Genomic DNA, 15,729 nt, shown 5'->3' with positions numbered 1-15,729 from the left:
GCATTTTAGATTTTTATAACATGAAAATCGACAGTGCCATATTTAATGTTCATATAATTTGATATAATCTTTCCCATTATTGACCCTACAAGTTACTTCCCCCTCATCCCAATTAAAACAATATCAATTCTAGGTAAATAGTCTAAGGAGTAAAAAAAAAAGTATTCTACAGAGTGTCCTCCCAATAGAGACAGCTTTGTAAAAAATCTCTGGGGAAATGTGCTTGGATAAAATATCATCAGTGGTTGAACAATGTGTAGTAAATCTCACTGATAACTGTAAAAAATAAATCAAGAAGGCTAAAGATGGTGAGTCATTTACTTATTTGATTTTGAGCTTATTCAGCCAAAGCTTCTCTTGCCTTTTATTTGTATATATTTATTAAACTTATTTACTGCCCATCTTGTCTAGAAAAGACTTGGTGGCCTACAATAAAAATACATCAACATGAAACTTTAAAATAATAAATAGGAACACCTAAAATTGTTTTAAAATTGCCAAGGATGGGGAGGAAGGAAGCAAGCAAGATGCACATGGGGCGGAGGTGGGGTCTTATCTTATTCCATTGTCTTGATTGACTGAAGTCAATGATTAAGTATCAGCTGTGTTTGGAGTTTTATATAATCTTTGTGTAATCTTTGTTAGTTTACTTCCCTTTATGCTCTCATTTTAATTGTTAACATGTCATTAAAACCTTTCTTAATGTTCAAGATGAACATTCTCTCAAAAGGCATTTTCATTCTCTTGTCCACTGAAGTCAATGACAAATGTGTATCAGATGTGTTAGGAGTTTAATATAATCTTTGTGTAATCTGTTTTCCTACTGACTGTTATGACATTTGAATTTAATATTGAACAGGAAATCCTGCACCAAAATGGTTGGCAGTGCATGGATTGCCAGCTTTCTAAATGCCATATTACACACTACTGCAACATTCACTATTCACTAGAGAACAAATAAAGGAATCTGTAAGAATAAATGTGGATCACGATGGTGAGCCATTCACTTATTTATTAATTGTCTTTATTTGTCCCTTTCTTTTAAAAAAAAATATTCCTAAAGCTCATTTCCCCTTGCAATTAAAAGCCAAATGAAATATAAATTACAAGGGATTGCAGCCTGCAGAGAAAAGGTTTTTCATACACTTTGCTTTCAGCACAGAGATGAAAATAAACAGATTAGAATGTCATATATCCTAAATCGTCTCTTCAATTGTATTGTATTATTATTACTGCTACTGTAGTGCAGAATGTTTTAGTACATTTTTCAGGAAAAAAAATTAATGTGATATTCACTAAATTTTCATTGAAAGTTTATCAAATAGGAAATATTTAAAAATTCCTTTCTTTTTTTTTCTTCTAGGGTACAAGGTTTTAAGAATGGATAATGACACATCTGAGTTTATTTTGTGGGAATTCTCAGAAATTTGGGAGCTACAGATTATGCACATGGCTTTACTACTGATACTCTATTTGATGACATTATCAGGGAACCTTGTCATCATCTCTGCTATTGTTTTTGACCAGCACCTTCACACACCCATGTATTTCTTCCTGTTGAATTTAGCCATACAAGACATTGGGTCCATTTCAGTCATTGTCCCCAAAGCTGTTTTTAATTCTCTCATGAATGTTAGGACTATTTCTCATTCTGGATGTGTTGCCCAAGTCATGTTCTTCTTCTTTTTCTTGACCTGTGATGTGTGCCTCCTTACTGTGATGGCATATGATCGATATATTGCCATTTGTAACCCTTTACATTATGAAATGATAATGAACATGAATGCCTGTACCAAAATGATTGGAGGTTTGTGGACAGCCAGCCTTCTCAATGCTTCATTACACAGTACTGTCACTTTTCTTACGCCTTTCTGTTCTAAGATTATTAATCAGTTTTATTGTGAAATCCCTTATTTACTTAAGATTGCCTGTTCTAGTTCATATGTGTATGAAATTGGAGTTATGACTTTTACTGGTACATTAGCACTAGGTTGTTTTATTTTTGTGCTTGTGACTTATGTGCGTGTCTTCTCTGCCGTTTTGAGAATTCCTTCAGTTGAAGGAAGAACAAAAGCCTTTTCTACTTGCCTTCCACATATTATTGTTTTTTCAATATTTTTCTTCACTGCTAGTTTTGCTTATCTAAGAGCCATATCTGATAGTCCACCACATCTTGATTTCATAATTACAGTAATGTATTCCATTGTTCCACCCATGATGAATCCATTAATCTACAGCTTGAGAAACAAGGACATCAAACTTTCTCTTTCAAGACTTTTTGGTCACATATCACTGCATTTTAAAGAAATGTGAATTGTGTAACAAACTAGGTTATGATTTGATCGGAAAGGAGAAAAATAGATATGTGATATAAAACTTGTACAACCACTTCCCCAATTGCAGACAACATATATTGTGTTAGAATTTTTATTATGTTCCTTCTTGAGCTTGATTTCATATATGTAGAGACTGATAGTGTTATGGTCCATTGAGTCAATACTGTTCCCTGGTACCCATGGTACAGTTTCTGCAGTTCTCTTGGCAACATTTTCAAAAGTGGTTTGTCAATATCTTTTCTTCATTTTTCCATGTCTCATACAGGCACTTTCAAGTCTTTATATGATATCTGAGATTTGAGAAATATCTCAAATGAAGAATAAATGAAGTTCTATTACATAAAACAACTTTAGGGCATGGAATTAAATGCACTTTCTTAGTAGAATAAAAAAATACTTTAGGACATAGAAAGCACACATTTGTTAACTGTATTAATTGTTTACTAATTCCTATACTGTCTAGCTGCTGCAGAGTTCATATAGAAATAATTTAAGATTTATTAAAAATTTTGATGCAAATCGTGTAGTTTTCTAATGTTCACACAAAATATGAATGATCAATTTTCTATTCCATACAGTGTCTAAAATTTGCATGATGAATTGATTTAACAATGGCAAGTATTTATAATAAATAATTCATGGATCTCTGATATTTAAAAATAATTCGTGTTTCACCATAACTGTAAATGTCAATGATTATAATGACTTCCAGCAAGTAGAAACAAACAAAATAAACAAATGACATTGAGCCTTTAGCATAGGAAATACTGAAAGTCTTTTGAAATATCCAATAATTGGTTTTTTAAAAATCACAGTATAAATATAATTTCAGATATAATAGGTTTTATTAATCAACACTAAGGTCTATATGATCCCATGTCATCATTTGGGCATGGGAAAAAGAATACAATGTTGATTTTCATAATTTTCCAATAGATTTAATAGTGTCAGGAGACTCAACCATTCTATTATATTTTACCATTAAATGATGCAATTAATTTTAAATGGTCCAAGGTAGCAGGATATTATAGAAATTTTACATTGCTCAAAAGATACATAATATGAAAAATGACACATAGATTAGGGATACCATTTTTTTGTCTTTAGTTAACAACTACACATTTTTCAATTTCTGAACTAAAAACCCTTAGAATTGGGGTTATATTGTGTATATTGAACCTGTAAACTAAAATATATGGCTTAGTGTCATCTTTTCTAGATAAGTGAATTACATACTATTACTATATGATACTACTTAAAAAAAAAACACTCAAAGATTTGAGTTGGTCCAGAAAGAAGTGGCAAATGCATTTATGAATATGTCATAAGAATAGCAATAGGAATACTTGGACTTATTTACCACTTCATAGTGCTATACAGCCCTCTCTAATCAGTTTACAGAGTCAGCATATTGCTGACAACAGTCTGGGCTCTCGTTTTACCCACCTTAGAAGGATGGAAAGCTGAGTCAACCTTGAGCCTTGTGAGATTTGAATTGCCAAATTGCAGGCAGCCGGCAGCTAGCAGAAGTAGCCTGCAGTACTGCATTCTAACCACTGCACCAACATAGCTCACCACTGCAAAAATGCCCCAGAAACAGCTTTGGTACATGAACTGTAAATATGATAACTAGGATTTTAGATGCAATCATAGTGCTGGCTATTGTCAAGTACAAAATCTTTTATTGAGTATATGTCAAATAACAAGGAAACAAGTTTCTCCTGTTGCCTTGCTTGTCCTCTAATTTCTGACAGAATAATCATGCTTATGTTCCCATCTATCAATCATTGCCATCTAATGAGGCCCAATAATTATATCTTCTTTGATTTCACTATTCACTCAGATACTGATGAAAGGTATGGTATATGCTATCTATGAGTTACTTTTGTGGTCCTTATGATTGATTGTTTCTTTGTTTGGGCATCTTTTCTTTTTCATGATTCTGTTATTATGACTTATTATATTTTAATCAATGTGTAATCTTTTATTACTTTGAGTGGGGGCCATGCAAATCTAACTGATGGATTACAAATCAATCATTCAATCAATCCACACCAAACTTAATGATGATAGTTGATAACATGGCATATTTATTTTAAAAATAAAACATTTCATAATGAAGAAAGCTTAAATATTAATAAGGTCAAATTTGCTGTTCATCTAATTTTCATTATTGAACCTTCAAATTAGAACTCTCCATCTTAAATCTTCCCTCTCTTACTTTGCTCATTATAGTAATAAAGACACATCGGTAATAACATCAGGAAGAGTTGCAAAAAAAAAGCCAGTACACAGGAAGCTTTTTAACAATATCAATGGAGACAGGTTTGTTTTTTTAAAACAATTCTTTGGTGAAATGGCAAGAAAATTATATAAAATCTAATGATAATTCAGTAGAGCATAAAATGTCACTGTTGGCTTTAGAAAGATACTAAGAAAAACAAACTAAGAAATCTGGAAGAATAAATGTGGATCAAGAAGGTGAGTCATTCACTCAGTTTTTTTCTTTGCATTGCAGTTTATTTGCCCTTTTCTTTTTTAAAATATTCCTAAATCTTCCCTATTCTTTGCAAATAAAATCCCATTGAAATACAGATTACATGAGATTGTAGTCTATAGAGAAATTATTTTTCAGGCCCTTTCATTTAAGGAGAGAGATTAAAACAATCAGCACTATAAAACATACATCCTAAATCTCCTTTTCTATTGTAATGCTATTGTTCAGCATGTTTTAGTAAAAAAAAAGTTTTAATATGATCCTCAATAAATTTTCATTGAAATAATATTGAATAGGAAATACTTTAAATTTCTATTTCCTCTTTCTTCCAGATTGCAACAGTTTAAGAATGGATAATGTCACATCTGAGTTTCTTCTCTGGGAATTCTCAAAAAATTGGGAGCTAGTTTTACTACTGATATTGTATTCAACAACGATAACAGGGAACATTTTCATCATCACTGCTGTTATTTTTGACACACACCTTCACACACCCATGTACTTCTTCCTGATGAATTTAGCCATGCAAGATATTGGTTTAGTTTCAGCCATTGTACCCAAAGCTGTTTTTAATTCTATTATAAATATAAGAACTATTTCTCATTCTGGATGTGTTGCCCAAGTTATGTTTTTCTTCTTCTTCATGACCTGTGATGTATCCCTCCTTACTTTGATGGGTTATGATCGGTACATTGCCATTTGTAACCCTTTACATTATGAAATGATAATGAACAGGAAGACCTGTACCAAAATGATTGGAGGTGTATGGACAGCCAGCCTTCTCAATGCTTCATTACACACTATTTTCACTTTTATGACTCCTTTCTGTTCAAATATTATCGATCAATTCTACTGTGAAATCCCCTATTTACTTAAAATTGCCTGTCCTGGCTTATATGTATCTGAAACTGGAGTTATAATCTTCAGTTCTATATTAACACTGGGTTGCTTTATTTTTGTCCTTGTGACTTATGTGCATGTCTTCTCTTCTGTTCTCAGAATTCCTTCAGTTCAAGGAAGGAAAAAGGCCTTCACTACTTGCTTACCACATTTGGTTGTTTTCTCCATATTTATGTTTACTGGTTGTTTTGCCTATCTAAAGTCCATATCTGACAGTCCAACCCATCTCAACTTCATAATTACCATTATGTATTCCATTATTCCATCCATGATGAATCCATTCATCTACTGCATGAGAAACAAGGACATCAAAGTTGCTTTTTCAAGACTTTTTGATCAGATGTCATTTCATTTTTTTAAAGTGTGAATTTTGTACCTACAGTATATATTTCCTAAATATAGGCTAGGTATTATCGTATACTGTTTATTAATTGCTTAAGCCTTGGGAAGCCTATCCTGAGGGGAAAATATATATAGTTCATATTATAGTTCTTCAGGATATGTAAAAAGATATTGAAATGTAATGTTAGTGTCAATTAGATTTTAAAGCTAAGCTGTTATATACATATACATGCAATGCACTTGATTTTTAAATCTTTGAAACACTTCTAAAAGCACTCAGTGCAGAAGTCTGACAATCTTCATTTTTATGAAATTCTTGAATTGCATTGCATTCTATCAAACACACACACACACACACACACACACTATATATATATATATATATATATATATATATATATATATATATATATATATATATATATATATATATATATATATATATATATATATATATATATATATATATATATATATATATATATATATATATATATATATATATATATATATATATATATATATATATATATATATATATATATATATATATGGAGAATGCAGGGATTTTTATTCCTTCTAATGAGTGGTCATTAGCCATCTTTCCGAGAATCATTGATGCCATTTGGAGGTTTGGCTGTTTCCTCAGGTTCATCAAGAATCCTGTAGGCTTGAAAATAAACAAAGATAAAACAAAGATCATGACAAAGAATATCCCAGCTACACAAAAGGAACAGTTGTCAGAAATGTTGCAGATTCAAAACACAAGTAAGATTAAATATTTGGGGATACATTTATCACCTAGATGTAGCACTCTTAAAGAGGATAATTATATCAGATTAAAACGACAAATAGCAATCGATTTGGAGAAATGGGAAACCTTGCATTTATCAATGATGGGAAGAATTTCCACAATTAAAATGAACATTTTACCTAGAATTCTATATCTGTTTCAGACAATCCCAATCAGACTGGGTAAGGATTTTTTTCTAGATTTAAATAAAATAGTTTTGAAATTTATTTGGCAAGGGAAAAAAGCTAGAATAAAACTTAAATTACTACAAGATGTTAGATCAAGAGGAGGTTTTGGGTTACCCGATTGGGAGCTATACTATCAGGCAGCAAACCTGATGTGGATTAAGGAGTGGATATCATTAAAAAACTCTAGATTATTGAACGTAGAAGGTCACGATTTGCTGTTGGGATGGCATGCTTTCTTATGGTATAAGGGAACTAACCACATGGTTATTTTAGAAGACATTATATAAGGGAGGCGTTGTTGTTAAATTGGGAAAAGATTAAAAAATTACATTATTTAAAAATTCCAGTCTGGACATCAACAATTGAAGCATTTTCGTATCCGATAATACATAAAAAGGAACAAACAGTTAGATATACAGAATTATTGAATACAGAGGGTGAGCTCAAATCTAGTCAAGAGTTGAAGCAAGAAGGGATGGAAATGAACTGGTATTCATATGTACAGATACAATCTAGATATAATGAAGATAGAAAAACTAAAGGTCTCTATAACAAAATGACTGAGCTAGACAAAATTCTAACAGGTACTGATGAAAAAGTAATTTAAAAACTATATGGATATTTATTGGAGTTTAAATTGCATGAAGAACAAGTTAAAGAAACTATGATTGCTTGGGGAAAAATTTTTAAGTATGGGATTGATTTAGAGAATTGGCAGAAATTGTGGTCTCAAAATTACAAAATGACAATGTCTACTGCATATAGAGAAAACTTGTATAAGATGTTTTACAGGTGGCATCTACCCCCGACCAGAATCGCAAGAATGTTCAAGAATAAATCAGAAAAGTGTTGGAAATGTCACCAGATACCTGGCTCATACTACCACATGTGGTGGACTTGTACTGAAGCCAAAAGATACTGGACTAAAATCCACATGTGGTTGGAGAAAATGATACACAAACAAATAGACTTTAAACCAGAGGTCTTTTTATTGGGAATTTTACCAGAAACCTACAACAAAGACTTAAAATATTTGATTGTAAATGTGTTAACAGCAGCCAGAATTGTATTTGCAAAAAACTGGAAAAATGAAACAATACCAAAAGAGGAAGAAGTTATTCGAAAAATAATGGACTGTGCCGAAATGAGTAAATTGACATTTGAAATTAGAGAGCAAGAGGATGAACTATTTTATAAGATTTGGGACTTGTTTTAACAATGGCTAAGGGGAAAAAAAACAAAATTTTGGAAATGAAAAATGATACACTTATGCCTTATTTGGAAAAAGTAAATGATGATATAATTATGCTGTGAAATAATTCAACAATGATATAAGGAAGTACTAATATAAGGTCTGGTGATATAATGTTTAAGGTTAAGAACTTACTATAATGATATTTCGCTGCTGATAAGGCAATTCTAATAGGGGAACAAATGAAAACTGGTATATATAGGCAGCGATACCTTGTTGAACAATGAAGGAATAAGATCTCTGTTTGAAGGTATGAAATGCAAGGTTAACAATGAATAGAAGTATATTCTCTGGGGGAAAACAATGCTAATGTTAACTGAATATATATTGTAGAAGGAAAATGAGGCCTTTAGTTACATTAGAGGAAATATCTGAGATGGCAAATATTATTTGAAGATGTAGATGTTAAAACAACCGTAACCAAACGACATGATGCATGTGATGATGGTTTGTTTTTTTCCTTTTTGGACTTTTTTTTGTCCTTTTTGGCTTCCCCCCCTCCCCCCACCCTTTTTTTTTTGGTTTTATTTTGTTTCTTTTTGTTTTTTAAACCCTAGCTTATTGTGGTGCTTATTAAATATACAACAGAGAGATACGGGATGTATAAACTTAGTAGGGATGCACCTGTGATCAAACGACATATTGTATGTGAAGATGGGTTTCCCCTTCCCCCCCCTTTTTTTTCCATCTTCTCCCTTTCCCATTGTTGTCTGTGTAATAAAAATAAAATAAAATAAAATAAAAAGAATCCTGTAGGCTGCAATTTCTATATGTATATACATTTAAATTGTTGTTACAAAAGACTGTATAAGACTTGACAGTGATTAAAATTTGATAAAAGGCTTTCTCCACTTCTCTGCTACATCTTATTGTCTTCAGCCTGTTTTCATTTACTGCTTTCTTTGGTTACCTAAGAGAGATATGTGACAGTCCATCCTATCTTGCTACATAATTATAATCATGCATTCCATTATTCCATCCAGGACTAATCTTGTTCAGAAGTCATTAAATTTTAAGGAAGAACTGTGTACCTGTCTATGTTTGAATTTCATCAGGAAAGAGAAAAAAATAAATGTGATACACAACTTCACCCCTATTGCAAGCAACTTACTCTACCTTAAAGGGTTTATTTTGTTTATTAATGAGCCTGATTTCACCTCTGCTGATGTTGTTATGGTCCATTAAGATAACACTAATCCTGATGAATATGGAATATTTCACTGTTGCATTATTTTCCAAGCTGGACTGCTAACATTTTCTTTCATATCTCTATCTCATATTGACAGTTTCCTTCATGTCAGGTTCAATTCCAAGCAAATTCATATAAGGTTACATTAAGAACTTGTTATGCTTTGAGAACATTTACTTTGATTAGCTCTCCATAATAGACAGGATATTTCTTTCGTCAATGTTTTAGTTTCAAAGTTTAATAAGCATAATAAACATAGTAATGTTTATAGAAATCTAATTGATTTTAGGATGCTCAAATTGTGTTTACTATTGTGTTTCATATTTTTGTTTAACTTAAATTATAGTTAAAGCTTATTTCTAATGTTTCTTCTAAGAAAAAGAGGTGAACAGACTCTATTTTGTATTTTGTATTTGTATTTATTGGGATTTATATGCCGCCCTTTTCCCTGAGGGGACTCAGGGCGGCTTACAACGACAAGGGAGGGGAGGTGCAAGGTCAAAATAAAACAATATGTGAACAACAAAAAAATAATAAAAACCCAACTTTCATTCAACAGTCAAACACTCGGGCGGGTAATTAGGAACCTATCCCCAGGCCTGCTGGGAGAGCCAGATCTTGAGGGCTGCGCGGAAGGTCTGGATAGTGGTGAGGGTGCGGATCTCCATGGGGAGCTCATTCCATAGGGTCGGAGCAGCAACAGAAAAGGCTCTCCTCCGCGTGGTCGCCAGTCGGTATTGACTGGCAGATGGAATTCGGAGGAGGCCCAGTCTGTGAGATCTAATTGGTCGATTTAGGGAGGTAATCGGCAGAAGGCGGTCTCTCAAGTACCCAGATCCACTACCATGGAGTGCTTTAAAGGTGGTCATCAGTATCCTGAAGCGCACCCGGAGACCAACAGGCAGCCAGTGCAGCTCGCGGAGGACAGGTGTAACGTGGGCGAACCGAGGTGCGCCCACTATCACTCGCGCGGCTGCATTTTGGACTAGCTGTAGTCGCCGGATGCACTTCAGGGGCAACCCCATGTAGAGCCCATTGCAGTATTCCAGTCTAGAGATCACAAGGGCTCGAGTGACTGTTGTGAGGGCCCCCCGATCTAGGTAGGGCCGCAACTGGCGGACCAGGCGAACCTGGGCAAATGCCCCCCTGGTCACAGCTGACAGCTGGTGATCAAAAGTCAGCTGTGGATCCAGGAGGACTCCTAAGTTGCGGACCCTATCTGAGGGGTGTAGAATTTGACCCCCCAGCCTAAGCGTTGGTATATTAGCCAAATTATTGGGGGGGAAACACAACAGCCACTCGGTCTTATCCGGGTTGAGCACCAGTTTGTTAGCACTCATCCAGTCCTTAACGGCCTCCAGACCCCGGTTCATCACGTCCACCGCTTCATTGAGTTGGCACGGGGCGGACAGATACAATTGTGTATCGTCCGCATATTGATGGTATTTTATCCCGTGCCTCCGAATGATCTCGCCCAGCGGTTTCATGTATATGTTAAATAGTAGGGGGGATAGGACCGAACCCTGAGGTACTCCACATGTTAGGGGCCTCAGGGACGATCTCTGCCCCCCCACTAACACCGACTGCGACCTGTCCGAGAGGTAGGAGGAGAACCACCGCAAAACAGTGCCTCCCACTCCCACCTCCCGCAGTCGTCGCAGAAGGATACCATGGTCGATGGTATCGAAAGCCGCTGAGAGGTCAAGGAGAACCAGGATGGACGCATAGCCTCCATCTCTGGCCCTCCAGAGATCATCGGTCAATGCGACCAAAGCGGTTTCTGTGCTGTAACCGGGTCTGAAGCCGGACTGGAAGGGGTCAAGATAGCTAGCTTCCTCCAAGGCCCGTCGAAGCTGAAAGGCCACCACCTTCTCAACAACCTTCCCAATAAAGGGAAGGTTGGAGACAGGACGAAAGTTGTTTAAGATGGCTGGATCTAACGATGGTTTCTTTAGGAGGGGTCTCACCACCGCCGTTTTGAGTACGGCGGGGAAGTGCCCCTCCCGAAGGGAGGCGGTGACAACCGCCTGGATCCAGCCATGTGTCACCTCCCTGCTGTTAGCCACCAGCCAGGAGGGACACGGGTCCAGAATACAAGTGGAGGCACTTACAGCTCGGATGGCCTTGTCCACATCCCCAGAGGCAACTTCCTGGAACTCAACCCAGAACTGATGTGGCAAATGATCCTCCTGTGTCTCAGCTGGATCTACTGCGGTGGAGTCCAAGTCCGATCGAAACCGAGCTACTTTGTCCGCCAAGAATTGAGCATAATCCTCAGCCCTGCCCTGCAAGGGGTCTCCCGCATCCCTCCTATTAAGGAGGGAGCGGGTTATCCTGAACAGGGCGGCTGGGCGTGACTCGGCGGACGCAACCAAGGAAGAAATATACGATCTTTTTGCAGTTCTTAATGCTCGAACATAGTCCTTGGTGCAGGTAGTTAAGAGTGCTCGGCTTGCCTCGGACCTATCGGACCTCCACTGGTGCTCTAGGCATCTCCTCCGGCGTTTCTTCTCCCGGAGTTCCTCGGTAAACCAGGGAGCTCTCCGGGATCCACTGACCCGGAGGGGCCGTAGTGGCGCAATCCGGTCGAGAGACTCCGACGCCGCCGAGTGCCAGGCGGCAGCCAGAGTCTCCGCCGAACTGTGGGCGAGGGTATCAGGAATAACCCCAAGCTCCGTCTGGAACCTCAGAGGGTCCATAAGTCGCCTGGGGCGGAACCACCTGGTCGGTTCCTCCTCCCTACGGTGGGGGTTTGGCCTCCGGAAGTCAAGCCTCAGTAGGTAATGGTCTGACCACGACAGGGGTATGATCTCATTACCCCTCAGACCAAGATCACACATCCACTGCTCCGAGAGAAATACGAGGTCGAGCATGTGACCCGCTGCATGGGTTGGGCCCCGAATTACTTGGGTCAAGCCCATGGCTGTCATGGAAGCCATGAACTCCTGCGCCCCATCAGAGCGTTCACCGAGCGATGGCAAGTTGAAATCCCCCAGAACTATAAGCCTGGGGAACTCAACTGCCAGCTCGGCTACTGATTCGAGGAGCGAGGGGAGGGATGCTGCAACGCAGTTGGGAGGCAGGTACGTTAGCAGCAAACCCACTTGACCCTTGAGGTCCAACTTTATCAGCAGAGACTCACACCCGACAAGCTCCGGAGCAGGGACCCTACGAGGTAACAGAGACTCCCGGATTACAATAGCCACACCGCCACCCCTTCCCTGGGCTCTCGGCTGATGAAGCACCTGAAATCCCTCTGGGCACATCTCTACAAGGGGGACTCCTCCTTCTGTGCCCAGCCAGGTTTCAGTAATACATGCCAGGTCTGCCCTCTCGTCAACAATTAAGTCCCGGACGAGGGGAGCTTTGTGGACAACAGACCTGGCATTTAGCGACAACAGCCTGAGACCAGGGTCCTGACTACTCGCGCCATCTGGTCTTGGAGTGGGACTCCTAGGGCCGGAAGGAGGGATCTCTGTGATGTAGCGAACCCTCCTTCCCCGGTAATGGCCAGCCCTAAGGTCCCCGCCATATCTGCCTCTCCCTGTCACGACCGCTATGCTCCGACCCACTCCCATGTCCATGGTCCCCCCAACCACCCCGGTTCCTCCCGCCATCCCCAGCAGGTCCTCCGAGTCAAACATACTCATTTATCTACTCTAACAATTCCCACGTAAAAATTTAAAACATATAAAATACAAGGGTAACAATTACTAAAAGTGGGCCATTCATTCAATTCCAGCCAGCCCCCATACACTCAGCATTCAATTTAAAATTGCGCAGTTATAGTATATCAAACTAGTAATGATAATACTAGGCTAAGTGTTGTCTCTTACTTAGACCCTTTGTTAATTGCTTAAGAATTTGACTGTCCATATTCAGAAAATATTCATTTCAAATTATTTTTCTTCAGGATGTATGAAAACAGGCTGAGAGGAATGGAAAAAATAGACAGATGATGTCATATAAATAAATTGAAATAAATCTTTAGCAACTGCTAATTTAGCTTGTAATTATATTGATGTATCCAAAGAATCTGGAGAACTTTTGTTCTGTTAATATTTTTATATGTGGAAAATACTAAATATACTTCACTTTAGCCATGAGGTATTTTATCTGGGAAATATAACAGGTTAAAAGTGAAAGTTATTCTCATTGATTTGCATAGAAAAATAGATAGATGCAACAATTTAAATATATCTTTATAGAATTAGATCCAATTTCCCCACCCTATAAAATGAAGACTGCCAGATTATGCATAGATTTCTGCAATGATTGTTTTTAGAAGTCTTTTAAATATACTACTATGATTCTTTCATATATACAGCACACACAGAACATGTACATATACCAAAACTTTGAGATGATGGGTTGAATATTTGAATATTTCACCTAATGAAATATTTGTTAATAAAACTTTATTAAAGTTGTAACTTGCAAGGAATATTGTCATTATTTTTGTTCACACATATCTAAAATAAAAATGTGTATTTATTTGTTTATGTGATTCTCAATATTTTGTATATTCCTCCAAAAATTCAGGCAATAAAATGTTTCCTAATCAAGAAAACATTTCAGCACAGGGAAAAGTATTCATAAAATGCATATATCAAGTTTCCTTATGATGCAGTAACTGATTCATAATAATTGAGCCAATGTTTTAATATGAAAACCAGTGATTTATTGATAGCTTCATTAGGCAAGATTTATTCACAGCCAAATCTTTGCAATGTTTATCTGCTTCTGAACTTTACCCCTGTTCTTCTCCTCCCCTCAGTATGTATCATAAATCATTTTACCCAATAGATACACCTATCCCAGCCAGCAACAGTAATCTGAGACCCAATTCCAGCTGAACAGTATTTGTGGCATTTACTCCCACTTATTCTGTTTCCATGACAACATGGAGAGTTGACAGTATAGTTACCACAAATTTACACAATCTGTCCAAAATCTAGGAGCTATCATTCCTGAGGGAATTAAATTTTTGACCGTTGTGTTTGCTTTATTATGTTTGCAACACAAATTTCTGACATTCTGAGATATGAAGGAGAAACTGTACAAAATGTTTCTGACTGTATAGACCAAACAATCAATCTAGGGAAGTTTGTTGCCTCTCTGAAGAAAAAATCAAAGATGTAACTGTGAACCTTACTAAAATAATCAACCCCATGGTTTACTACTCCTTTCTTCTCCTACACATGGGACCAATGACACAGCAATGAATCTGAAAACAATAAGAGATTACGAAAAGCTAGGGAAGGAAGTTAAAGAATTAGGAGCACAAGTGGTGTTTTCATTCATACTTCGAACAAAAGGCTGACATCCAATAAAGGAGCAAACAATTTTGGAAACAAATCACTGGCTTAAAAACTAGTGTGCTCAAGAGAATTTCCGTTTCCTAGGCCATCATCTATATTAATTACATGGAGGATTATTGGTAAGGAATGGAGTGAACCTGACCTGGAAAGAGTATATTCAGAAAATGACTAGCTCATCCTGTCAGAAGGGTTTTAAAGTAAAATTGAGGGTGGAATGTGGCCAATCTTAACAAATTTTAGAGCTTAATTCCAAGTAAAAGCCACTAGATAACAAATCACATAGGAAGTAGGAAGTAAAGACAAAGAAAAAAAGGAAAAACACAATGAAGTAGAGTGTGGTGGAAGGATGGAAAATCTAAAGTTACAAAGTAGAAAATATAAGAAACATACAAGACCCATAAAAAGATGCTCACAGGAATGTTCACAGTTTAGGAATTATTTATATCACAATGAACTCAGAATAATTCTGCATGTCTCTCTGCTTTCATTATTTAAAGCAGAATCCAAAACATCCCATTTTCTGAGGACAGCTATACAATATGCTGCATGAATAGCAACAAATATTAAGTAACAATAATTGAGCCTCCCACTCCATAAAACCAAAATAAATGACCAAAGGAGCTGACAACATGTCAATCTTCAATCCTTTCACAGTCAATAAAATGTCAACCCAGATTGTTGGGGAAAATATGATAACTCTGAAAATTTTTATTGCTATCCTTAATCTAAAATTAAAAGATTATGAAACTGAGGCAGTTTAGGTTTTTGTTGCTTAAAATGTGGCTTTTTCCTGACTAAGCCTGTAAATTAGCCCTCTTCTCTCCCTACTCACACCCTCCTCAATTATAATAATAAAGACACCTGGGTAACTTGTTAAGAAAGTTTGTTGCCTTTGGTTTTTTTTTTAAATC

General features: G+C 36.8%; 2 protein-coding genes across 2 annotated transcripts; both read left to right on the top strand.

The window, feature by feature from the left end:
• The first annotated feature begins 1,380 nt into the window (after window positions 1-1,380).
• LOC148046149 (olfactory receptor 14J1-like) lies at window positions 1,381-2,313 on the top strand. Its single transcript, XM_087714549.1, has one exon. It carries the CDS (start codon window positions 1,381-1,383, stop codon window positions 2,311-2,313), a length of 933 nt encoding a protein of 310 aa, XP_087570675.1.
• A 2,869-nt stretch (window positions 2,314-5,182) lies between these two features.
• LOC148046148 (olfactory receptor 14A16-like) lies at window positions 5,183-6,100 on the top strand. The gene has a single exon (XM_087714548.1). The coding sequence runs from the start codon at window positions 5,183-5,185 to the stop codon at window positions 6,098-6,100; it is 918 nt and encodes a 305-aa protein (XP_087570674.1).
• The last annotated feature ends 9,629 nt before the right edge of the window (window positions 6,101-15,729 follow it).

Source organism: Thamnophis sirtalis, unplaced genomic scaffold (assembly GCF_051295495.1).
Source record: "Thamnophis sirtalis isolate CommonGarterSnake01/CBP01778 unplaced genomic scaffold, rThaSir2_p1.2 scaffold_4, whole genome shotgun sequence".
NCBI lineage: Eukaryota > Metazoa > Chordata > Lepidosauria > Squamata > Natricidae > Thamnophis > Thamnophis sirtalis.
The sequence above is the reverse complement of the archived record's forward strand: the minus strand, read 5'-3'. Positions and strand labels throughout refer to the sequence as shown.